Source organism: Zootoca vivipara, chromosome 1, assembly GCF_965207765.1.
Source record: "Zootoca vivipara chromosome 1, rZooViv2.hap1.1, whole genome shotgun sequence".
NCBI classification, from domain to species: Eukaryota; Metazoa; Chordata; class Lepidosauria; order Squamata; family Lacertidae; genus Zootoca; species Zootoca vivipara.
The window spans coordinates 57,272,502-57,297,868 of record NC_142582.1 but is presented as its reverse complement, the minus strand read 5'-3'; the positions used below and the strand labels follow the sequence as shown (position 1 = coordinate 57,297,868).

The following is a 25,367-nucleotide window of genomic DNA, read 5'->3' as shown; positions in this document are numbered from 1 at the left end:
TCCCCCCTCCCATGGAGTGAGCATGGCTTCCTTTTGCTTTCATTCCACATGATACGTAGTGGCACGAAATACCTCCCTCTCTCAGAGAGATTGTTTACCATCTGAAAACACTTTCAAGTGATGTATATTTTACTTCATTAACTCCTTTTAAAAGCAATCTGCTCCAAGAATATTTGTGGTGGTTGTAGAAAATGTGACTTTGTAACTGTTCACAAGGCCAGCATCAGTGGCTATAAACAGTCAGATTTGCGCATGTATCGAAAAGGTAAATAATTTTGAAAACAATATCAATGGGCATTGTTATTGCTGTGTTCGTCTGAATTCTATTGAGGCATAAATTAGTTCAAAATTTATTATTACAAATTACAACAGCTGAAATAATATCAGATAAACTAAAAACAGTTTGAACAGTCTAGATTAGTGTATGTACATGGACAGTGTTTTGCCAGCACTTACGTCTAATCCAAATTTTGTATAACTTTAAAACTTTCACAGAACAAAGGCTAACTAATAAAAAAAACTGGCTCCATCAGAAAACTGATATTTAACACTTAAGCTTGTTTCACTACAAAACCTCATATCCTTGCTCTATGGTGCTGTAACATGACATATGTTTCTCATTATTTTTTCACTGTGGGATTTTTTGAGCTTAAATATGTATACTCCTGTAAAAGAAAAAATTGCATGGTCAAATGTCTCAGCTACATTTTCCATACAGTATAATAAACATCTAATTTAATAAATCAATGATTACAATTAATAGATTACTAGACACTTGTTTATTTTCAGACTAGTCACCTGGTAGTGAAGTGAGATCCATCGGATTTAAGTAGGTTTCTCTTTTATATATATACCCAAATAAAAGATTTGAAACGGATCCATTATCACATTGTTGATAAACCAGGACCTTTTGAATCAGTCTCTATTGTTTTTCCCCTACATATCTAAAACTCAAGGATAGAACATACTGCAACTACTTATGCAGTCTTATCAGGGAAGCAGATGGTGGAATTATAGACTTGCAGAGTTGAAAGGGACCCAAGGGCCATCTAGTCCAGGGGTAGTCAACCTGGTCCCTACCACCCACCAGTGGGTGTTTCAGGATTCCAGGTGGGCAGTAGGGGGTTCTACGGCACACGTTACTGCAGCACTGGTGGGCGGTAAGGAAATTTTACCATCAAGAAAGATGCATTAGTGGGCGGTAGGTATAAAAAGGCTGACTGCCCCTGATCTAGACCAAACTATTCAGTTGATGGCAGTCTCATTTTATGGAAGGCTTCCTATTAACAGCCAAAAAAAGAGAAGTGTGCTACACTAGCGGGCTTTAGATACTTTGGTCACTAAGTACCCAAAGAATATTTTGCATTATTCCACTTTCTGAAATTTTTATGCCTGCATTTATACTGTGGAGTAAGTCACACTGAGTTCAGTGGGTCTTACTCCTAGGTATAGGAGTATAGAAGGGGTGGGAAACTTGTGGCTGCCTAGGTGATGTTGGACTCCCAACGCCTATTAGACCCAGGTAGCACAGCTAATGCTCAAGGATAACAAGAGTTGCACTCCAGTGACATGGAGGGCACAGATTCATCATATAGCATTGCAGGCTCAATTATTTAGGTTTACACATCCTGCATTATAGAAACATAGTGTTTCAATTTTGCTAGTTGTCATTACAAAGAAGCAATTGTCTTAGTAATTTAACATGCTGGTTTGGATTCCCTTTGCATAAGCAAGCACTGCAGTAGTTTCCAGTTTGAATAATGCCTGCCTCCTAATGTGGTATTTCGTGTATTTATTATCTCAAATGAATTGTGTGTTAAATGTTGAGATTGTGTCCAGAAAGTACCCTGCTCTGAATTAAACATTTCAACTTGCCTCTATCCCACTGTTCTTCTAACTAAAGGAATGACTCTACATTAGCTTTGCAATGTACTCCCTAGCGTGGCTCTACTGGTGTACAAATGCATCTTGCTGCTGCCTTGCCCCTCCCTTTCTTTTCCACAGAACTAGTCTTGCGTGAGACTGCTGTATAAAAAATAATATCATATGCCCCTACAGATATAGAAGGCGAGGGAAGAAAAAGGGGAAGAACAGAAACGGCAGCCTTTTGGAGCAACACTGAAGGTGTAAGAATCTAATTTGGTTTACATTTAATATACCGGTAAACTTATACTTACCAAATCAGTGTTTAATGTACTCGGACTGGAAAGATTCATTCCAAAAACGTGTCCCAAGGCAGCTGTAAAGTTTAAAGGGCTTTAAAAACTTGCATGAATTTTGAGGAATTAGAGAAAACCCTATACAATATTAAAATACAGAACTTTTCCACATTTATCTTGTTTACATTCGCCCGTTATTTTGTAAATTTTCACAGGAAATTAAATCCCTGTAAGAAGCCTTTAACTATCCTGTTTATTGTGGCTGAATCCAATGTGTCCTATCTAGGAATGGACAGGCTTCTTCCATTCATGGAAGGTGCTGACATCCAACAGAGGATGCACACTAGAGGGGAGGCAATTTTGGCCAAGTCCTCCTCCTATCTCCCATGCAACTCCTATGAGTACTGCCAATTTTATATCCCCCCTCCCTGCTCCATTCTTCTCTTCCAGCATGGCTGGGAGTTTGAGTGAAAATTTAAGCTGTTTCATACCAGGTCGCCGAGCTGAATGATAGTGGCCCTCACTGCTGCTTGTGGATGCTGCAAGGTTCTTTCCTGCTCCTTGCTCTAAAGTTCGTATAACCAGCAGTTTTGTTGATGTTGCAGTGCCTTGTACCTAGAATATTGCCATAGTAACCGTTATTTTTGAAGTTAATTCATCTGAGGTTAATAAAGAGATGGAATAACACCTCATCCACACAGCAGCCTGTCTTCATAGCTTCTACATAAAAGTTAAATTAAACTGAGCACAATAATGGCTCAGTAAAATTTTAACTAGCTGGCTCTGCTACACGTTGTTGTGGCTTAGTCTGTTAAATGGGCCCTCAGATTCCCCCTTCAAACTCCCCTGTAGGCCCCACTGTGGTTTAGTTTGTTATAGACACGGTGTCGCTGTTGTCTAAACCACTGAGCCTCTTGGGCTTGCCGATCGGAAGGTCGGCAGTTCAAATCTCCACAACAGGGTGATCTCCCGTTGCTCGGTCCCAACTCCTGCCAACCAAGCAGTTCAAAAGCATGCCAAAAAGTGCAAGTAGATAAATAGGTACTGCTCCGGCGGGAAGGTAAACAGCATTTCCGTGCGCTGCTCTGGTTTTGCCAGAAGCGGTTGAGTCATGCTGGCCACATGACCCGGAAAAACTCTCTGCGGACAAACACTGGCTCCCTCGGCCAGTAAAGCGAGATGAGCGCCGCAACCCCAGAGTCGTTCATGACTGGACTTAACTGCCAGGGGTTCTAATCTTTACCTTTACCTTATATTTTAGAAAATCACATAAAACATTATGCCCCAATTTAACTATGTTTACAACAGCATGCAGTTTTGCATGCAGATTCAAACCCTAAAACACACTACCAAGTAGCTGTGACTACTATCAAGTGGCAGGAAGCACATTTCTATGTACCAGATACAGCTAAGGATGTAGATGCAGAAACCTGCTTACCTGCATGCATGGTCCTACCTGTGTCACAGCAAATACAGTATATTTCCATGTATTAATTAGAGGACCTCATGTATAAGAGCTTTTTCGAGGGAAGTTAATGTTGCAATGAGGGGCAATCCATGGATTGTGGTTTTACATGTGTTGTGAACATCCATTTAAAGGTATCCATGATAAGAAGTAATAACAGTGACACAAGTTCCTTATCCAAGTTGTTCCTTATCCAAGTTCCTTATCCAAGTTCTGAATTGGTGTGTGTGTTTGTGTTTATTTATTTCATTCTGTACAAGCCAACAACTGTCCCGATGCAACACTAAAATAGAACAGCTCTGGTGACCATTTCGTTTTGTTTAAAAAATACTTGGAAACACCAATGACTACTCTTTTCTTCTTTCCCCTCTTTCTAGTGCTGAAGATATACTATGAATTAGTAAAGGTAAAGGGGCCCCTGCCCATCAGGTCCAGTCGTGTCCGACTCTGGGGTTGCGGCGCTCATCTTGCTCTATAGGCCGAGGGAGCCGGCGTTTGTCTGCAGACAGCTTCCGGGTCATGTGGCCAGCATGACAAAGCTGCTTCTTGCAAACCAGAGCAGCACACGGAAACGCCGTTTACCTTCCCGCCAGAGCAGTCCCTATTTATCTACTTGCACTTTGATGTGCTTTCGAACTGCTAGGTGGGCAGGAGCTGGGACCGAGCAACGGGAGCTCATCCCGTTGCAGGGATTTGAACCGCTGACCTTCTGATCAGCAAGCCCTAGACTCTGTGGTTTAACCCACAGTGCCACTATGAATTAGTTAGAGGGCAAAATCCTTACCTGATGGCAGGTTTTAGGTAAAAGAAATGGCGCATAGTAACGCTGCCCTAGTTGACAATCTAGAACAGTTCCATGTACAAGAATGACCTCATCCATACGCCCATCATAAATGTCACATTTGGTGTGGTTTGGTACATCCAGCAAATAAATATTAGAAAGTTGCACACACATCTTGTAATTCCAGTCCTACAATGAAAAGTCATGTGATACAGTTTCTGCAATTGTTTATAGAAGTCAAAATATGATATGAGTATAGTGGCTTAAACTTTAAATAGCTCAAAGAAAATCAGTCTAGAATTGGCAAGTATATTTACATTTTATTTATTGGTGCTGTTAGGCTTTCTGTTTTATACTGTTGCATATGACAATATAAGACTTGGTAAATGAAGGTATGTGTACTTACCTTCATTATTTCCTTGGCCTGTTTGCTAAGGAAGTAAATTATGTAAAAGATTGCCCAGCATAAGCAGTTAGTTTTCAAGTTAATAGTTTTGAATGTATTCTACTTAGTTATCCCCTCATTATGTTTTTATTAAAAAGGTAAAGGTAAAGGACCCCTGACAGTTAAGTCCAGTCGCAGGTGACTCTGGGGTTGCGGCGCTCATCTCGCTTTACAGGCCGAGGGAGTGGGCGTTTGTCTGCAGTCAGTTTTTCCGGGCCATGTGGCCAGCGCAGGGCACAGAAACGCTGTTTACCTTCCCGCCAGAGTGATACCTATTTATCTACTTGCACTTTTTGGCATGCTTTCGAACTGCTAGGTTGGCAGGAGCTGGGAACAAGCAACGGGAGCTCACCCTGTCCTGGGGATTCGAACCACTGACCTTCTGATTGGCAAGCCCAAGAGGCTCAGTGGTTTAGACCAATTTTACTAACAAAGTTTAAAATGGAAGTTTTACAAAAAAAAATCCACTCAGACAATCTAAAATGACGAGCAAACAAATCTACACAACCTTGATTACACCATTTCAGCTGTAACAACAATTTAGATAGTTAGAATCATAGAATCATAGAGTTGGAAGAGACCACAAGGGCCATCCAGTCCAACCCCCTGCCAAGCAGGAAACACCATCAAAGCATTCTTGACATATGCCTGTCAAGCCTCTGCTTAAAGACCTCCAAGGAAGGAGACTCCACCACACCACACTCCTTGGTAGCAAATTCCACTGCCAAACAGCTCTTACTGTCAGGAAGTTCTTCCTAATGTTTAGGCGGAATCTTCTTTCTTGAAGTTTGAATCCATTGCTCCGTGTCCGCTTCTCTGGAGCAGCAGAAAACAATCTTTCTCCCTCCTCCATATGACATCCTTTCATATATTTGAACATGGCTATCATATCACCCCTTAACCTTCTCTTCTCCAGGCTAAACATACCCAGCTCCCTAAGCCGTTATCTACTATGTGTAAACAACCTTGGTGTGCCATCATATCAACCCAATTATTTAATCCAAGACAATTTTTTTCACATATTCCATTTTACTTTCCCTTTACTGTATGTCAGTTTTAGACATTTTATGCCAGTCAACATTTCAGTTCAAACTCCATAGTTGATAGAAGTTATGCTTTTTTCTAGTATTAAGCTGTACAATTTCAACAACCATAAGCAAGTGATGAATTAATTAAAGTCTAGTCATGGTCTAACTCCTCTAGATAATCCAGGATATAATAGAACTGGAGAGACAATAGGTTCAAATCCCCATTCAGTCATGAAGCTCACTGAGGGTGACCTTTGGCCAGTACTGTATCTCCGCCCAACCTACCGTGTTTCCCCTTTTTTAAGACACCGTCTTATAACTTTTTTCCCTCAAAAAAACACACAGTGGCTTATTTTCAGGGGGTGTCTTTTTTTTAAAAAAAAAGTGCTGGTACAACTGGGACCCACTGGCTCAGGATGCTCGGTGCTCTCTTCTGCACATTGCTGGGCGCGTTGTTGGCGCTGCCAGTTCCGAGCGCCTGCAGGGTGGGGTGGGGGTGGCAGTGCTTTAAACCCCCAACCCTGTAGAAAGCAATGGAAGTTATGGACCGTAACAATCCTTAAGAGGCGCAGGTCTTAAAAAACCCCTGGTATCACCCTTGAAGCACAGCCTTCCAAAGTCAGGGGGGAAGAGGTCTGTTTAGACAAAGGAAAGGATCGGGGTGATTCTGTGCCCTGGGACCCACAGAACTACTTTAAAAATCCCAACCTGGGGTGGGGGGTCAAATAGTGAAGCCCCATAGCCCTGTAGCAACAGAAGGCACATTCTGAAGCACCCGAGCTGTTCGGTTCCATAAAAAATCCAGGAATTGTAAAATTAACAACAATAATGGGGGGGGGCACTCTATCCAAAGAGTTAAGAAGGAATGGGAAAGTGTTGAGTTATATATGGAAAAATATGGAAAGGAAAGTTAGTTAAAGATAAAAAATAAATAATTATCGCAAGGGGAAAAATAACATCATAAAGGGTAATAATATTAAATATAAAATAGACAACACAACAGAAAAAGCAAGTATATGACTAAATGAGATCGCACAGGAGTGAGGGAAGTGGGGAGAGAGGGAGGGGGGTAAGGAATGGAAGGAGACAATGGTTGGAGGAGGGTATAGGGGGATGAATTAAAGGAAAATTAAGACTGAGAAGCGCATGGTTTTTGTTTTTTAAAGATGCAAAGGCTTGCAATCAGCCAAAGTATAGAGCCCAACTTCCAAGAGACTGCGATCTACTTGCGGATTTATAAACTGGAGGTGATCTACCCCCGTTTTATTGGTGTTCAGGTCAGAGTTGTTTTTAGAGAGAGGAAATATCCCATTTTTGAGGTTAAAGTAAAAGTTCCTGACCTTTTTTTTATAATGAGGAAATGCTGCTAAAACTCTGTTCTTCATTCCACGAAGGGGAGAGGGGGCGGGGCCGGGTGCTCAAAGACAAAAGAAATGGAAAAGGAGATAGCGATCAACTCCAGCCTCGCATTCATGCAGCCGTCGGGAGAGGCAGGGGCTGCAGCCGAGTGCTGCTTCACAAACAAACGGGGGAAAGTGCTTAGAACCCAGAGAATCCAGCTGAAAAACACGAAGCAGCAACAGCAATTGCACACACACCATCCCAAGCCAGCACAGTAACCAAGTCCCAAAAGCAAGAAAGGACTCAGCAAACACTGCTGCGGCCGGCGTTGCTGCTGCTGACTCGGGGAGCTCAGTGATCTCTTCCGCACAGCGCCTATCACTATGGCTTATTTTCGGGGTACGGTTTATATTTCTCAAATGCTTAGAAATGCTGCTATGGCTTATTTTATGACTACGCCTTAAAAAGGGGGAAACACGGTATTTCAGAGTTGTGGAAATAAAAATGATGCTGGATCCAAGTGAGCAACATGTTCCAATGAAGACTGGGAGTGGACTTTCTCCTCTAGGCTCCACCCCCTTGCAGAAAACTTCAGCACCTTTAGAAGGTGAACACTCCTCTATTCCACAGCACCTTAAGAGGGACACCCCTCTATCTATCCCACAGCCTCCCTCCTGGTGCACTCCTTACACTGCTGGTTTGATGATGTGCACTGTGAAGCTTTTGGTTCTTCAAGTTCAGGGAAGCTTCCTCTCGAGAGTCTGGGGTCTGGCCCTATAGGTCTTAGTGGTCCAGAAGCTTCCTCTGGGGCTTCTGTCCAACAGCATCAATTCTCTCTATTTTCAGCTCTGAGCCCTGACCTGAACTGGCTTTTCTTCTGGTGTCCACCTTCTACACCAGGCAGGGGCAAACCCGGCCCTCCAGATGTTTTGGGACTCCAACTCCCATCATCCCTGACCACTGGTCCTGTTAGCTAGGGATAATGGGAGTTGTAGTCCCAAAACATCTGGAGGGCCGAGTTTGCCTGTGTCTGTCCCCAAAATTCACCCTCACTAGGGCTTTGCCTGATTTTAATGGGAGGAGCCACTCACTGCAAAATTGGTAAAATACTGACCATTTAAATATGCCTAATTGCCTTACATAAATTTAAGTTGTAAATTTCTATACGGTTTTTGTCTATGACTGCAGACAACACAGATGTAATCATATTACACATGCAAGAACACATGTGCCTACCTGGTTAGGAAGGTTTTCCTTGAAAGTTTTGAGAGCAATATCAAGAGCAAGTTTCAGCCATATTTTATATTCTAGGGAGGGGGGTTCCAAAAACTTATCAAAAGCTTCTAGCAAATCATCTATAGAGATAAAACATGTCTGAAAAAATAAAGCAAGAAAATGAGAAATGATAACCTTTAATCAAGGCAACAGTGTTTGGAAATAGAGGAAATTTCCAAACATTTTGAGTGCTACATTCTAAGAAAGAATTAAAGTGAAGATAAATTCTTCACAATTAAAATTATTGTTATGTTTTATTTAAATTATATATTCCCAGGGGGAAAGAGACATTTCTGTATTCAAATTAAGTTGCTTAAGAATTATTGCACGAGAGAAAAGTTGCTGCTTTAAACCATTCCCTTCTGGGGCCAATTTGAACATTATAGCAATGGGGCAATTGCTTCTGCTGTCAGGATTCCTCTCGGTAGTTGGGATCCAAAAGCTTACTTCAGGCTTATAAAAAAAGTTAGGCATGCCCAGTGAGGATATTGCTACGTCTCCTCAATTTCAAAAGCAATTTGCCTCCTAGAATAGAGGAAACCCAAACACCTCTTTGATGAATGGAGGTACCTGTGTGATTCTTTGGATCCCAGCAGCAATAACCTCTGGATCCAGCTGCACTGGGGCATTTTGTGACTATCAAGATGGTGGGTGGCTTGCAGGCTGGTGTTATAGTAGATTGAATCACTGCTGCTGTCGCTGCAGTGCTGCCACCACTGAAAGTAAGGTCCTGGGTCACTATCGCTATTCCCCACAGCATAATTTCCAATGTTTCCAATCCTTTCCTTCTTTCTATTAACTGTACATGGTTACATTACTTATGCTTATGCTCCAAATCTTTCATTTCTGCTAAAAAGAAAAATACATTGCCTGGTAATTTCTCCTCCTATGTACAATACACTTTGCTTTTGCAGATGCTTTTAATGGCTGCTTTCATACAGCTCCGTTACTTCACTAGGCACCTCTTCTGATTAAATGCAGGATTCTCAGGTTGATTGCTGCAATTTTCAAGATCTCCCACTCTTGTATACAGTTCTAATTTGGCTCGGTTCAAAGTTTTTATTATTTTAAGCCTAAATTCAAAATTGCATTAGCTGCTTTTGCTGTTGTGTCCATTTCTCCACCTTTCATGTCAGTAGGAATAACCAAGGTGGCACCCTCCAAATGTACCTTAATTCCCATCATTCCTTTAACTCTGCTAATTATCACCATGTGGAGAAAGTGGGAAGAGATGTTTCTCTCTCTCTTGTATTACTAGGGGGTCATCCAATTAAGTGGCATGTTGGAAGATTCACGACAGAAAATAGGAAGTGCTACTTCGCAAAGCACATAGAAAAATTAATGGAATTTGCTAAAAGATGTAATGATGGCAATCAATTTGCACATGGAGAATAAGGTTGTCACTGTCAGCTAGTCTTGAAGTCCATTAGTAGCCCCAGAGTCAGATGCAATACACCTTTCAGTAGTAGTTGCTGGAAATCAAGAGCATGAAAGTACTATTATCCTCATGTCCTCCTAGTGGGCTTCCCATAGTCTTCTGGTTGGCCACAGTGAGAAGTGAATGCTGGTTATGTTCTCATGTTGTAAGATGAAATTTGTAAGAATTCCCAAATTCAAAATTGGATTGAAATGTAAAAAAATAGGTTTCACTAATGCACAGAATTTCACTTCAGCTCTAGTTTAAATCTATTACCAATTATTAAGCAAAATGAATTTCATGTAACATATTGGAAAGCAGAATTCTCCAACCTGCACAGCAGTTTCACAAGTAACTCCATATTCCATTTCTTGCTTAGTCAGGCAGTTGAGTTCTCCTATTATAGCCCCAGCAACCATGTAGTCTGTATAGGAAGTGATTGGAAGACGTGCACAGATTTCTTTAAAAGCTTCTTTACCAACTCCATAACGAGGAATGGAACCAGAAAGCTAGTAAACAATTTTTAAAGGAAGGAAAACATTATTTAATATCAGACAGAAAAAATCTGCTGTAAAACGACTTCTGCATACCCAATGGGATTTCCCTGCTCTCACCCCATGCTGTACCCAGATCTGCTCCAGAGGGTGTGGGGGACGCTAGAACAGAGTTGAGAGGTGAAGGGGATGGAGAGGATGATGTTACATCGCACAAGGGGAAATTCTTATGCTGATGGGAAGATTGCCTTAACGCTACCTGAATTCCACCCCTTGTTCCAGTAATAACTTTCAAAATCTACACTTGCTACAATTTCAGAAAAGTACAATACTAAGATTGCAATTCTATACATGTTAATGCAGAGGTAAGTCATATTGTGTTCAAAAGGAACTCATTGAAGTTTACTTAAAAATAATAAATACATCATCATTTCTCTTCTCACACAAATGCAACTACAAGTAAATGCTGACCATGTCAAGATTCACATTTCTTGCACCGTTTAAACAAATATGTAGATACATTTGTAACACCAGCTAGCCATCTCTGAAACATGTCCTACTTGCTATCAAATGGTGGCTTTCATACTTTTGGCTAAATTCTTTAGCTCTTTCTTATGAAGTTAGATCGTATTTGCCTTATGCAACTCATTACATAGTATTGTCCAATTGGATATCTTGTGCTTAACAGAAGGGACATGACCCTCCTGCTCCAATTCCAAAATTAGGTTATGCTAGAGCCTTAAGACCATCATTGTGATGTATCTCTGGACTGCAGAAAGTGGGAAGATTTGAGCAGAGTCAACCATTTGTCACATTGCAAGTCTTCATCAACAGCAGTGATATCTGTACCTCATAGAGAGTAGGGGTGCTGCCAAAGACTTAAAAAATAGGTAAAGTGAAGCCCAACATGGCTGCCCACTATGAATCAGAGGGGGAGGTGTGACCATTTGGGAGACTTCTGGGTTAGCTGACAGAAAATGTTTGCATTTCCCCTCGTTTCCAGTTCTATTTTAAAAATATGTTGATTTTCTGTGCATACATGTGCAAATGCACCAAAGTCCTCCAAGTTCTTTGTGCACTGGCCTCCCACACAAAATTTGAAATGGGCACTGTGAACAGATATGGGCATACCTAATTTCCTGACTTTTCTACTGTTTCCCAACCTCTACACCCCATAATTTCAGTGCAGTAATTCAGCTCTGCACTTAGGAGATGTTCTGGCTAGGGTGTCTGTCCTTTTTTTTACTTTGGTCCCTCAGAGATGGAGTTGCACCCTTTAATTCTTGTATTGCCCCAAACCAAATCAGAGGCCTTGCACAGCTCTAGCAGATACTCTACTGTCCTGAAAAGGCATGTCTGTCTCTTGTGCACAACTACTGCTAGCAGATTGGAGTGCTCTCTACTGTTTCCAAGCACTACAACCTGTTAAGCAATGATGTATAAAAAAGAGAATACCTCCTTCAGCACCACAGCTGATGGCACTTTTACCACTACTACTGACAATTTCCCTATGGGGTCTGGCAGGCTTGGGATAAGCATATAGTTCACATATAGCTGAATTTCGTAACTCTTGTCTCGCTGATCTTATTTTATAAAGTTACTACCTATGGTACTTGGAATTCCTGAGCATTTAGCAGGCTATAGGTCTAAATAAAAGTACTATCCATTTCAGTATCTAGTAATTCGTGTTTTAAATTATGAACCATTATGATGCAACACAAGATCTGAAGAATGTATTTCATGTAATACAGGAATGAACATCATTTTCAGAGACCATACAAATGATTTAAAACAGATGTGAAATTCTCTCTATGCAGACAATTATAGGCACTGGTGATGACATTAGATACATATGACTAATCACGCTTAATGCTTGCTGTTGCCAATTTGCCTTATTAGCACAAGCAATTTGGGCACAGGATGACATTACTTTAATTAATGTAAGCAGCTTGTTCATTTATTGAGTAGGGTACATTTGTAGAAAGGTTACTTTATCCACAAATTAATCATAACCTTCTTTATTATTATAAATTCAGAAAAGCTGAGGAGGAAAAAGACTTCTCCAGGCAAAGCAAAAAATTAGGTGATGAAAGTCTAAAAGTAATTTACTGTTATTTTACTACCACCCCCCCCCCCCCGCTGAGGTGAACTAAGGTATTTTGTCCTTTTTATCTGAAAGCTGTATATGAGGGGGAGACAAAATTGCTATCATTACTTAAGCCAAGACATTATGACAATTAGGAGGAGAGGAAAGCGAAAAAGAAAATCCTGTGAAGATTTAATATAAGTTGTGTGTGCACACGTGTTTCACCATTTCATGCAATAAACATATGTTGATCACTGTGGTATAGTTAAATTAGCATACAAAGACGAGGGAACTATTCTGATCATTGTTTAGCCACAATAAAAGATACTTTGAAATATAACAGGATATTAAGCTCCATATTGACTCTTCTGCTGTTTATATGCCAAAATAGTTTTTGATTTTTTTGAAAAATTATATTCACTAAGAGTGAGATCCAACGTCGTGCAAGTGGACAGTCACTCATGCCAAGGACCCACTCTCTTCTCACTTTCCCTGTGTGCTCCCAAAATCTGCTTCAGAGAACTGTGGGACACTCTGGTACAGATTTTTGGGATGACCAGGAGTGGGGAGGGCAAGTAGAGAAACTGGGAAGTGCCATTGTGCAAGCAGGCAGACATCACTGGATGTTTCCAAAAATACATGAAGTTTGGAATTGGAAAAATATTAACTCTACACTCTTTCCCAATCTGAACATAGATTTTAATGCAGCTTCAGTATTCTGGGGATTTAAAGTTTTTAAAAATCTTATTCAAAGCTATTTCTATTCCTATATGACTGATTTTTTTAACAGGAGCAACAGGAAGGGACAGCTGAGAAGGCCACTAGGTAAAAGGTTGAATTACAACATGAAGTATCTGTTCAAGCTCAGAAGAGGCCAGAGGCATCTGTGAAGCTTGTAGGGGCTGGGATGGGCAGCAATATAAGACATACCATGAGAATTGGGGCAAAAACTGGAGAAAAAGGGGTGATCAGGCAAAAATGCTATTGGGCTCGTCTCTAAATTCATACAGCTGTTGTAAGGACACCTCTATACTGGAAATAAGGATGCAATCCTATGGCTGCTCAGAGCTCATTGCAGAGCATCAGGACAACGGAAAAGACCTTGTTCATTGTGTCCAGTCGCCAAACTTCAGTTAGCAGAGGGACCCAGAGCAGGATTTGATGTTCAATGAAGTGCATGAGAAGGCACATAACGTATGGGGGGAAATGGTTTCCTCAAAGAAACAAAAACGTAAATGAATTTTAAATAATTCAGGTAGGTGATAAAAGCATGGATCACTGTCGCCAGTTAATGGGTTCATCTACATCGGAGTTTAGATTTGAAGCTGTTTGTGTTTTTATTTATTTTATTTTTTGCAATGGCCAAAAGCCAACCATCTCATCCAAGTATCTGTCCACGTTTCCCCCCTGCTAAATTTGGATTTTCCCAATCTGCAGATAACCTGGTACGGGAATAAAATCCAAAATAAAATTGCATTATTCAACTGTGGATGTATTGAACCACATTGTATGAATGGGCTTTTTTTACATCTGTGATGGTGACATTTTGCTTAGTGCCATCTGTTGCCACATCCATTACTTTCATTTTGTTTCCATCACTCCAAAGGAAATGATGGAGTCTGCCTTTTTCCACCAGTTTGTGGTATTGTTGTTTTATAAACAGCGCTTTTGCAGAGAAACATTTTTGCACAACAGCTGCATTTAAATTACCGTAAAATAAAATTTGTCCTTGCCAGTATAGGAGGTGGAAAAGGAAAAAGAGAGGAAAGAAGGGCCTTTCATGCGACTACAAATTGCCATGCCAAGAAAGAATGCAACATTCATGACTGTCTAGTTTAGAGAAATGGAGAGCAAGAGGTGACAAGTTAGAGGTTTATAAATTATGAATGGCATGGATAAAGTGGAAATATATTTTAAAACGTTTTTAAAAAATGGTCCAGTAGCAGCTTAGAGACCAACTAAGTTTGTTCTTGGTATAAGTTTTCATGTGCGCATGCATGCACATGAAAGCTCATACCAGGAGCAAACTTAGTTGGTCTCTAAGGTGCTAGTGGACATTTTTTTTAAAATAAAATAAAATAAAATATATTTCTACTGTGTCAGACCAACACGGCTACCTACCTGAATCTAGAACCAGGGATAAAGTGAATAGAGGAAAGTTTTTCTCCCTCTTTCCTAACACGAGAACTTGTGGATATACAATGAAGCTGAATGTTGCAAGACTCGGGACAGATAAAAGAAAGTACTTTTTCATGCAGTACATAGCTAAACTATGGAACTCACTCCCATAGGCAGCAGAGATAACCACCCAACTGGTTGGCTTTAAAAAAGAATTAGACAAATTCATAGAGGACAGGGCTACTGATGGATACTACCGTGTTTCCCCCTTTTTAAGACACCGTCTTATTACTTTTTTCTCAAAAAACCACAGGGTGGCTTATTTTTGGTGGGATGTCTTACTGGTATTTTTATTACGAGTCTGAGGGAAGGGAGGTGTGTGCGTCCCTGGTGCAGCCCTCTCTCCCCGGCCCTGGGATGTTTGCGAAGGGCTGCTCTCTCTCTCCTCCAAGGTGGGGACTCACTTAATAGCAATCTGCTACACTGGAGCTTCTTAAATCTAAACCAGTATAATGGAATCTATCTGTGTGATACAGTCCTAGCAGTAGCCTATACATAAAGCAAGTAAGGATCTCTACCAGCCAGCTGCCCAAGACTTAAGTTCCAACAGTCTGAAGTTCCAACAATGTAGCACTTTGTAGTGGTATCACTGATAGCAAAGAAGCTACCTGCTGAGAACAAAGAAGCCAGCTAAGCAGCAATTAAGATTGCTGACTTGGTAAATGGTAGCAATTGAGAAGCAATTGAGCCAGCGAGGTGAGGAAGCACGTGTTGTTAGGACCGGCAGTTTAACTTTTGTGTAGAGCAGCGTTTAGCTGCTCCGTTTAGCAGCTCGCAAACAGCGAAGGAAAAAGTCCTTAATAAATAAATAAAAGTCCCCAAGGCAAGGACTGCGATCCAGACTACTTACAAATCCTTAAAGGGGCAGCTCCACAGACAACCAAGCAGCATAAGGTAGAAAGAAAACTGCAGCAGGCTTTTTAAAAGCCTGCTTTATGCCTTCGGTAAAAGCAAGGAGACAACAATCAGACACGGGAGATTCCCGTTAAGAGGAAATCAACGTGCATTGAATGGAAGGGAATTTAGGGAAAGGTGGGGGGAAGCGAGAGGTGGGCTGTGTGTGTGTGTGTGTGTGTATGTGTGTGTGTGTGTGTGTGAAAGAGAGAGAGAGAGAGAGAGAGAGAGAGAGAGAGAGAGAGAGAGAGAGAGAGAGAGAGAGAGAGAGACGCACGGGGGGGGGAGAGAGACAGACGCGCGCACAGAGGTCTCTCCCTAAAAGGGAAAACAGCCTTTGCATTCTTCAATCGCCCCTCTTTTCTTCCTCGTGCCTTCATCTCCTCCCCACCCCACTTTTCTCCCCTTCACCAAGTAGAGCTTACGAAGCTTGGCTAAAAAAAATATTTTTGGATCCTTTTATTTAAAAAAATGCTCTCAGAAACGGGGAAGGGAAATCACGAGGCTTCGGCAGCCAGCAGCTATGGCTGTTCGGTGCATTTTTACAAGCTTTTAAAGGAAATACGTGTCTGTGGAGCGACAGCAAAATGGGGAGAGATTTTTAAGGGGGGGAGTTGGGTGGCGGGAGGGGGGTTATTGCTAGTGGGTGAAGGGTCTATCAGTATGTCTTATTTTCGGGGTATGACTTGTATCGCGCAATTGCTTAGAAATCCTGCTATGGCTTATATTATGCCTACGTATTAAAAAAGGGGAAAGACGGTAGTCACGGTGAGCCATGGTGGCTATGCTCTGCCTTCACAGCTGGCGGCAGCAATGTTTCTGTACACCAGTTTTCTGATTTGGGACTGTGATAGTCCAAAAGGACTCCTAAGAATTGGGACTTTTTGCACATAGCCAACAAGAGAAATAATGTCTGAGGAGCACCTGGAGGGCAAGGGACATTCACAGCATCAAATAAATGTACAGGAGCATTTACCTGGCCCTTCCTCCATTTCCCTGTTGGTGACAGCAAAGATATAAAGCTTTATATTTGGGCAATAGGTGAAAGGAAAATCTTACTCAAATGAACGTAGCAACTTGAATATTTCAACCTGTGCGGAATTTCGCTCATGAGGCAAAACTGGATGTGGACAATTGATTTTCCCACATAATCCATTTACAGGATTATAGGTTGGGGGTGATAGTGACAAAAAGGTACTATTTATGTTACAGCTGGCTAAGCAGATGAAAAAATAACAGTCATGACCATATATATCCCTATAAAAAGTTAAAGTCAAGAAAAGTGTGCTAAAGACTTGCAGTAAAAAGTTATAAATTATATTTAGTATAATTTTCTCCACCATTGTGATGTCCCTATTTTCTTGCCAGTTATTTATCCTCCTCAGGTATTTTGTCTATAACTATCATTTACCTTTATCATTCCTGATACAATTAAATGGACTCCTTGTGGTAATTCACCTTCCTCAAATATCATATCTCCATAATCATAATAAAGAATTTTTGCTTTTCTCTGAAAATAGCAAATAAATGAACATGGTATAGAAAGTATTACAGAGTATAAGACACACAATACAGTCATACCTTGGATTACAGATGCTTCGGGTTGCACATTTTCAGGTTGCGCACCGCGCCAAACCCGGAAGTGCTGGAACGGGTTACTTCCGGGTTTCAGTGCTCGCGCAGAAGCACTCAATTGTACTTTGCGTGTGCGCAGAAGCACCGAATCGCGATCCGCACGCACGCAGACACAGCACTGCAGGTTGCAAATGCTGCGGGTTGCAAATGCTGCAGGTTACGAACGTGCCTCCCGCATGGATCACGTTTGCAATCCGAGCATCCACTGTACATTATTAAGTATGCATACAAAATGAGGGGACATAAATATTTTAGGATATCTTAAGATATTTCTGAAAGCTTACTTTGGGAAGACAGCGAAGGAGTACTATTTACAGCAACATTTCATAATAAGAAGACTGCAGTGTAAGATGTTTTATAGATATATGGGAGAAAGATAATGGGCAGATAATATCTGAAGAATCAGCAAATATACATTCAATTTACTTTTAAAAAAAATAAATAAATGAATGGAATACTGATTGGATATCTATTATATGTTAATATAAAAGGTTTAAAAGTATTTTGACTATGTAACATAAAGGTGAGATATGTAAGAGAGACAGTTTAAATGTGCATGGTAGTTTTATGGTGTGTCTCAAAATACATAACTTGTAAATGTCATTAATAGTAGTCATTCATTGTGTTTTCCAATCTATAGGAAACTGATCAAAAGTTTGCAAATCCACAACAAAGATGTTTTGAGAAAAGGAAACATAACACTTGAGAGAGACAACAGTATCTGGTTTGTGGCAGTGAAAAATTAACCAACATTTGGGTTCTGAAAGTTAGACATCTTGAAATCCTATTCAACATTATTCATTAAAATGTCAAATAACAAATAGATAATGGAAAGACAAAGCCTATAAAATGTTCACATTGATTAAAGGTTAAATAGAAATACTGACATATTTATATAAGTGAAAAACTCAGGGACAAATTAGACAGTATACACAAATATGCATAAATAAATTCTAACCATTTTTAAAAGAAGAAAAAATCCCCAGAAGGTTGTCATTTTCATAAGATGATACATGGAAGAAGGGTGTCATGTAACCCATTCAAAAACCACCCCTCGATAACAGCTCCCCTTATCCCAGGTCAGGGTTCCAAACGCATAGTCAAACATAGGGAGTAAATAAGAAAATCACATGTTCATGAGAGATGGGTGGGGACAGGAGCACCCAGCACACTGGTCAGGGTAAGAGATTCCAATGGGAAAAATAGAAAAAGTGGTCATCTCATATGGTGATATTCTATCTTTGTAAGGCCAAAGTATCACAGGAAGTGAAAAGGAAGAAAAGCTGTTTTTTTGTTAAAGCAGCAACCGTTTTCAGAAGATGGGAGGTGAGGTGGTAGAAAGCAATGAATAGGGGTGGTTTTGGAAATAAATGTTGGTTGACACACATAATGATGCATTACATTGAGAACCCGTCAGAGATAAGGAAATTGTGAGGGACAGGGGATATCGCGAAGTCCCTCCCCTCCTGAGTTCAAGCCCGTCCCCGAGCAAAGGGGAAAGCAGGGAGAGTTCCGATTCCAGTGGGGAAGCAGGAAGTCGTGTCCGAGGCTCAGGCAAGGTAGAGGAGCCAGGGTCCCAGGTGGGACAGAAAGGGGCAAGTAAGGGGGGAAGACCCATCCCCCCAACTCCAGAATTACGCAGGAAGAGGAGGGGCAAGAGGATGGGTCTGCCAAAGCTTTTGTGTTGGAGAAAGACGCGCCAAAAGCCATTAGGAGGTTCTGAAACCGACTGACAACATCGCTCCGTGTAAATAGCAATGACTTGAGCACTGTAAATACGCAGCACCAATAAAGGAATAAAATGCAGAGCTGCGTAGCGTCGTTACTCTGAAGGAGTCCACTCCGGCCACTGTGACAGCAACCTCCTAATCATTTTTGGGCTACTTTGGAGTTGCCGGGATGAGCGTGTCAGAGGCGGAGAAGTGGCGGCAGATCGCTGAGCAAGCCCAGCTAGAACTGCAACAGCTGTCGCTGCAGGCGCAGGGAGAATTGAAGGCAGCTAAAGAGGAGACTAAGAAGGTCCAGGACGACCGGCTACAACTTGCGGAACAGGTGAGAGAGCTCCAGGAAAAAGAGCAGCATTTAAGGGCGGTGGCGGTAGACCTCCAAAACAAGCTGGATGCAGAGAAAAACAAGGCGGGAGGGGCACCCCAAGTCCAAGTGCTGCCAGGAAGGAGAGCCGGGACCCTAGTAAGCAAGTTCAATGGAGACCCGAAGGAGTTTCAGGGCTTTGAGACTGAGATTGTGTATGCTCTTGAGCTGCACCACGATGAGTTCCCTGATGATGAGCACAGAGTAGCGTTTATTGTGGAGCACCTTACAGGGGCGGCCAGGGAGTGGCTAAGACCGTTAATTGCAACAAGGAATCCTTGCATGAAGAATGTCAAACTATTTCTAGAAGGTTTGAAAACGATGTATTCGTCCGATAGTCATATGGACCAGACTAAGGAGGAACTTCATAATTTACGCCAAGGAAATATGACAGTTCGCGCGTATTGGGCGAAATTCACCATGCTGGTGCACAGATTGGGGTGGGATCTGGAGTCTGCCCCAATGCAAGCGGCGTTTTACTTGGGGTTGCATGAGGAGGTGAAGGATGAGCTCTCGAGAGGTCCAAAGCCCAGTAATATGGATCAACTGAGCAAAGCGGCTCTGGCGGTGGGGGTGAGGCAGGAATCCAGATGGAGCGACAAGCAAGCAACGCGCGCAAAGCGGGCTTGGTTCCCACGGTCGCAGGAGAAGCCACTCCCTCAACAACCCTTTCAAGCCACGCCTGGGGCCAGTCAGGACCAGGAACCCATGCAGATTGATAGCGCGAGCGCGCGGGCTTTTCAAACCCCAGCGGCGCCAAGACGCAAGGAGGGAAGGGGTGGGAATTGCTTTCTCTGCAACTCCCCCCAGCATCTCGTCAGAGACTGCCCACATCGCAGGGAGTGGCAAGGAAAGGCGGGAACGGTTGTGCCCTCCCCCACTGACGCAGCACCACAGCAGGGAAACGGGAAAGCCTGGCTGCAGGAGACAAGGGGCGGCAGCCAGGCACAGTCAGCAGACAACAGCCCCAGCCCACCCACCCGCACAGAGAGGAGCAGAGCCAGCCCACCCCTCCCAGAGCAGGAGTGGTTCTAGAAGTGACGCTCACGCTCCCAAATGGCTATCCATTGACGGTCCTCGCCCTAATTGACAGTGGTGCCTCAGCCAACTTCTTCTCGAGAAACTTTGCAGAAGAGCACCAGATCCAGCTTCTGCAGCTGGATTTTCCTCTGCACGTGGCAACCATTGACGGCAGAGAGCTGCTGGGAGGGGCCATCACTCATCAAACCCCCCCCCATGAGAATGACGGTTGGAAGGCACTCAGAGACACTGGCATTCAACGTCACCACCATCTCAGACCCCCCAATCGTTTTGGGCATGAGCTGGCTGGCGCGCCACGACCCCTCCATAAGTTGGCATCAGAGATGCATCACTTTTGGATCGGACTTTTGCCTGGAACATTGCATGCAGCACCAACCAGGGGAGGGGCCTCCGATAGCCACGGTGGCCACCATGCACGTCAAAGGGGGTGAGGCAATACCCAAACCATACTGGGACATGCAGGAGGTCTTCAGTGAAGCGGAGTCCGACCACCTGCCCCCACACAGGCCTTTTGACTGCCAGATCAACCTGGTGCCTGGGGCAACTATACCCCCAGCCAAGCTGTACGCCATGTCAGACCAGGAACTGGAGGATCTGCGCGCTTTTATCGACAAGAACCTCAAGCGGGGGTTCATCAGAGAAAGCAAGGCAGCAGGGGGCAGCCCGGTCTTCTGGGTGGACAAGAAAGACACGCAACAGCGCCGTCTTGTGGTGGATTTTAGACGGCTGAATTCGGTGACAGAGCCAGTGGCTTTCCCCATGCCCAGAGTGGATGATCTCCTGACAGCGGCACGCAGAGGCAAGATTTTCACCAAGCTAGACCTGAGGGGGGCGTACAACTTGATCAGGATCCGGGAAGGCGATGAGTGGAAAACCACGATGTTCACGCCTCTGGGCTCTTTTGAATATCTGGTGATGCCCTTCGGGTTGCAAGGGGGCTCAGCATGCTTCCAGGCCTTCATGCACCACGTCCTGGGGTCCCTACTCTTCAGGAAATGCTTGGTCTTTCTGGATGACATCCTTATTTACTCCAACGACCCAGTGCAGCACGTGGAGGACGTCAGGGAGGTGTTACAGCGCCTGAAGGAGAACCACCTGTATGTGAAGCTGGAGAAGTGCAAGTTTCACACCAAGGAGGTGGACTTCCTGGGCTACAAGCTGTCAGACAAGGGGCTGGCAATGGACAAGGACAAGGTGCAGACCATCCTGGACTGGCACAGCCCCAGGACGCGCAAAGATGCCCAACGCCTACTAGGCTTTGCCAACTTCTACAGGAAGTTCATCAAGAACTTCTCTCGAGTTACGGCTCCCATCACTGACTGCCTGAAAGGCAAGCAGAAGTTCAGGTGGACACCAGAGGCGCAAGCAGCGTTCGAAAGCCTCAAGAGGGTGTTCGCCTCAGACCAGAACCTGTTCCACGTGGTTCAGGACGCGCCCCTACGCATTGAAACAGATGCTTCTGATAAGGCTGTGGGCGCCATTTTGTTGCAACTGGACGCCAACAGAGAGTGGAGACCCTGTGCCTTCTTCTCCAGGAAGTTGACCCAGCCCGAGCGAAACTACACAGTTTTTGATCGGGAACTTCTTGCGATCCACGCGGCGTTCCAGCACTGGAGACACTTCCTGGTGGGCGCCAAGCACCCCATCCAGGTGTGCACAGACCACAAGAACCTGGAGTTCTGGAGAACTGCCAGGGTGCTCAACCAGCGGCAGATACGGTGGGCGGAGTTCTTCTCGAACTTCAACTTCTCCATACACTACATCCCAGGAGAGCAGAATGTCAGGGCGGATGCCCTCTCCCGCAAGCCAGAGTACATGGAGGAGGAGGCGCCACCAGCCCCAAGGCACATTTTCCCCCCGTCGGCATGGTCCTGCGGAGCAGCAGTGGTGAGCGAGGCAGAACTCACAGCACTGACGGCAGCGGATGAATTTGCCAACCGCATCTTCAGAGAACTGAGAGGGGGGAGGGAGCAGGCAAAAGACTTTGCAGAACGCAGAGGGCTGCTTTTCTACAAGGGTGCGCTGTACCTACCCACCACCCAGCTTCGACGTACGGTCCTCAAGCAGATGCACGACAACCCTACAGCGGGGCATTTTGGAAGGGACAAGACCACTCACCTAGTCATGAGACACTTCTGGTGGCCAGGGGTGAGGGAAGATGTTCGAGACTATGTAAGGGGCTGTACCACCTGCCAGCGGGCGAAGGTGGTCAGAGCAGCGCCACCAGGGTTGCTGGAGCCCTTAGCCACACCACACAGGCCGTGGGAAGTGGTGTCCATGGACTTCATCACAGATCTGCCTTCGTCCAGGGGTAAGACTGCAGTGTTGGTGGTGGTGGACCTCATGTCCAAAATGTGTCACTTTATACCGTGTGCCAGGGCAGTCTCGGCAGAAGAGACAGCCAAACTGTTTGTTGATCACATTTTCAGACTGCATGGATTACCTTTAAGGGTTATTTCGGATCGTGGCCGCCAATTTGTTTCCAGGTTCTGGCGGCGGCTCATGAACCTCCTGCAGGTGGAGGTCAGCTTGTCGACGGCTAGACACCCGCAGACCAACGGACAAGCGGAGAGGGTCAACGCCATTCTGCAGCAGTACCTGAGATGCTACGTCAGCCAGCGGCAAACGGACTGGGTGGATCGCTTGCCACTAGCAGAATTTGCCTACAACAATGCAGTGCACGTCTCCACAGGGGTGTCGCCCTTTAAGGCCAATTACGGGCGCGACCTCAGATCTTTCCCAGAGAGGGAGAGGGAGGAGGAGGAGGAGGGCCCACAGGCTGAGGATTGGGCAGAGGAACTGGAGACGGTGCACCAGCAGCTCAGAGAACACTTGGAGAGGGCCAAGGAAGCGTACAAAAAGGGGGCAGATCGCCACAGGCGACAAGGGGAGGTCATCAGGGTGGGGGACAAGGTGTGGTTGTCCTCGGAGGGCCTTCCCACCAGAGGGAGGTGCAAAAAGCTGGCACCCAAATGGCTGGGCCCCTTCACGGTCACGCAACAGGTCAACCCGGTGGCATACAGGCTGGCACTGCCAGAGGACATGAGGGTGCATCCAGTGTTTCATAGATCGCTGCTGTCGCCGTACAGGGAAAGCAGCAGGCTCAGAGACGGCGAACAAACCCCCGAGGGAGGGGGGGAGAGGGAAAGCAGGGAGCAACTCAATGAGGCCACGGCCATCCTGGATTCAAGGTGGGGGGTGGGGGGCCTGGAGTACCTCATGGCATGGGAGGATGCTCCACCGTCCCAGAATGAATGGGTTCCCGCCACTCAGATACAGGAGGAATTCTTGGTGGAAGAATTTCACGCCCTCTTTCCCCACAGACCCAAGCCCTGGCACATGGAAAGGGAGGGGGAGGAGGAGGAGGCACGGGAGAACAGCTCACCATGGCGCTGGGAAGCGGAGTTTGAGGAACCAGAGGATGAGGTATGGGTGTCGCCAAGATCCACCCAGTCAGAGGAAGGAGCAGATTGGCAAAACATTTTTACCCCCACCAGCTCTGACGCCACGGACTTTTTGGGATTCCCGTCCTCCCAGGCGGAAGGGGGGGGCTCGCAGGACTGGGGGGAGGTGTTCACACCAACGGGCTCGGAGAGCACCGAGTTTTTAGGCTTCCAGTCGTCACCGACACATGGGGGGGGGCCTGGGGAGGGGTGAAGGAGAGCTTGGGAGGGGGGTGGATGTGAGGGACAGGGGATATCGCGAAGTCCCTCCCCTCCTGAGTTCAAGCCCGTCCCCGAGCAAAGGGGAAAGCAGGGAGAGTTCCGATTCCAGTGGGGAAGCAGGAAGTCGTGTCCGAGGCTCAGGCAAGGTAGAGGAGCCAGGGTCCCAGGTGGGACAGGAAGGGGCAAGTAAGGGGGGAAGACCCATCCCCCCAACTCCAGAATTACGCAGGAAGAGGAGGGGCAAGAGGATGGGTCTGCCAAAGCTTTTGTGTTGGAGAAAGACGCGCCAAAAGCCATTAGGAGGTTCTGAAACCGACTGACAACATCGCTCCGTGTAAATAGCAATGACTTGAGCACTGTAAATACGCAGCACCAATAAAGGAATAAAATGCAGAGCTGCGTAGCGTCGTTACTCTGAAGGAGTCCACTCCGGCCACTGTGACAGAAATGCTTTCAGAAATATTATAAACAGCTATACAAGAAAGATAGAGAACAACACGACAAAATTGAGCAATTCCTGAATAAGTACGGAATGCAAAAGATTCCAACAGATAAGAGATCCCTACTCAATTACAAAGTGACAAATGGACAAATGAAAAATATTACACATCAAAATCAAGGAGTAGTAATTGTGCAATAAGAGTAATAAGATTCTGAGATCACAGATAATATTCAGATGACAAATTCAATGCACAGATGCAAGGCTGGCTGGCCAGTCGGCCAGGTAGCTCCTAATGAGCGGAGCAGGATCTAAATCTCCCATGGAATGAAGGCTCTACATTCTTGGGGCCTTGTATAAATAAGACACAGACTACTTTTAAACATAGAAATATGTTTTACGACAATGCTTACCTGAATGTATTCTACCTGTTTTCTGTCATTCTGTAGCCAAATGACATTACGCAGAAGTTCTTGTGCAGTAGGAGGTGCAATTGTAGATGGAAGTGCTGCAAGCTGTTGTTTTTTAATTAGAATCATCTAAAGAAGAAGAGTAATATTACAATCTACAGAAAATAGTCCAGAAGGTAGAGATACTGTGGGAAATAATAATTGCAGCAAAAATAAAATGTCATGTGTTGCTAAGTAAGCAAAGGGTTAAGACACATGGAGTTCCCCCCTGTAAATTCCTAGAGAGGGCATTCCATGAGGTCACATCCTTTGCTTGCCCTGGCAAGAAAAGTAACAATGGGAAAATAATCCTTACTACCGGTACTTCCTCCCTGCTCAGAGCTCAGTCTTTTTTTCTTTGTCATGTAGCTGATGGGAAAGGATGCTAGTCCTGAGCCCTCCTGAGCACTGACTCATTTTGATCTCAACCGTGTATTTTGTAATGTACAAGTATATTCTACCTGACTTGTTTTTCACTAATCTA

At 44.3% G+C, this 25,367-nt stretch overlaps 1 protein-coding gene across 1 annotated transcript in view; it reads right to left on the bottom strand.

Annotated features, from left to right (window-relative positions):
* Positions 1–338: 338 nt before the first annotated feature.
* LOC118076093 (solute carrier family 9 member C1-like) overlaps positions 339–25,367 on the bottom strand; it is a 64,759-nt gene continuing 39,730 nt past the window's right edge. Inside the window, exons 20-27 of the mRNA XM_060279533.2 lie at positions 24,848–24,973; positions 16,975–17,073; positions 10,244–10,420; positions 8,456–8,593; positions 4,409–4,594; positions 2,651–2,774; positions 2,178–2,239; positions 339–665 (exon numbers count right to left, since the gene is read on the bottom strand). Of these exons, the coding sequence (XP_060135516.2) occupies positions 621–665; positions 2,178–2,239; positions 2,651–2,774; positions 4,409–4,594; positions 8,456–8,593; positions 10,244–10,420; positions 16,975–17,073; positions 24,848–24,973 (957 nt within the window). The 3' untranslated portion in view covers positions 339–620. The remainder of the gene's footprint in view (positions 666–2,177; positions 2,240–2,650; positions 2,775–4,408; positions 4,595–8,455; positions 8,594–10,243; positions 10,421–16,974; positions 17,074–24,847; positions 24,974–25,367) is intronic.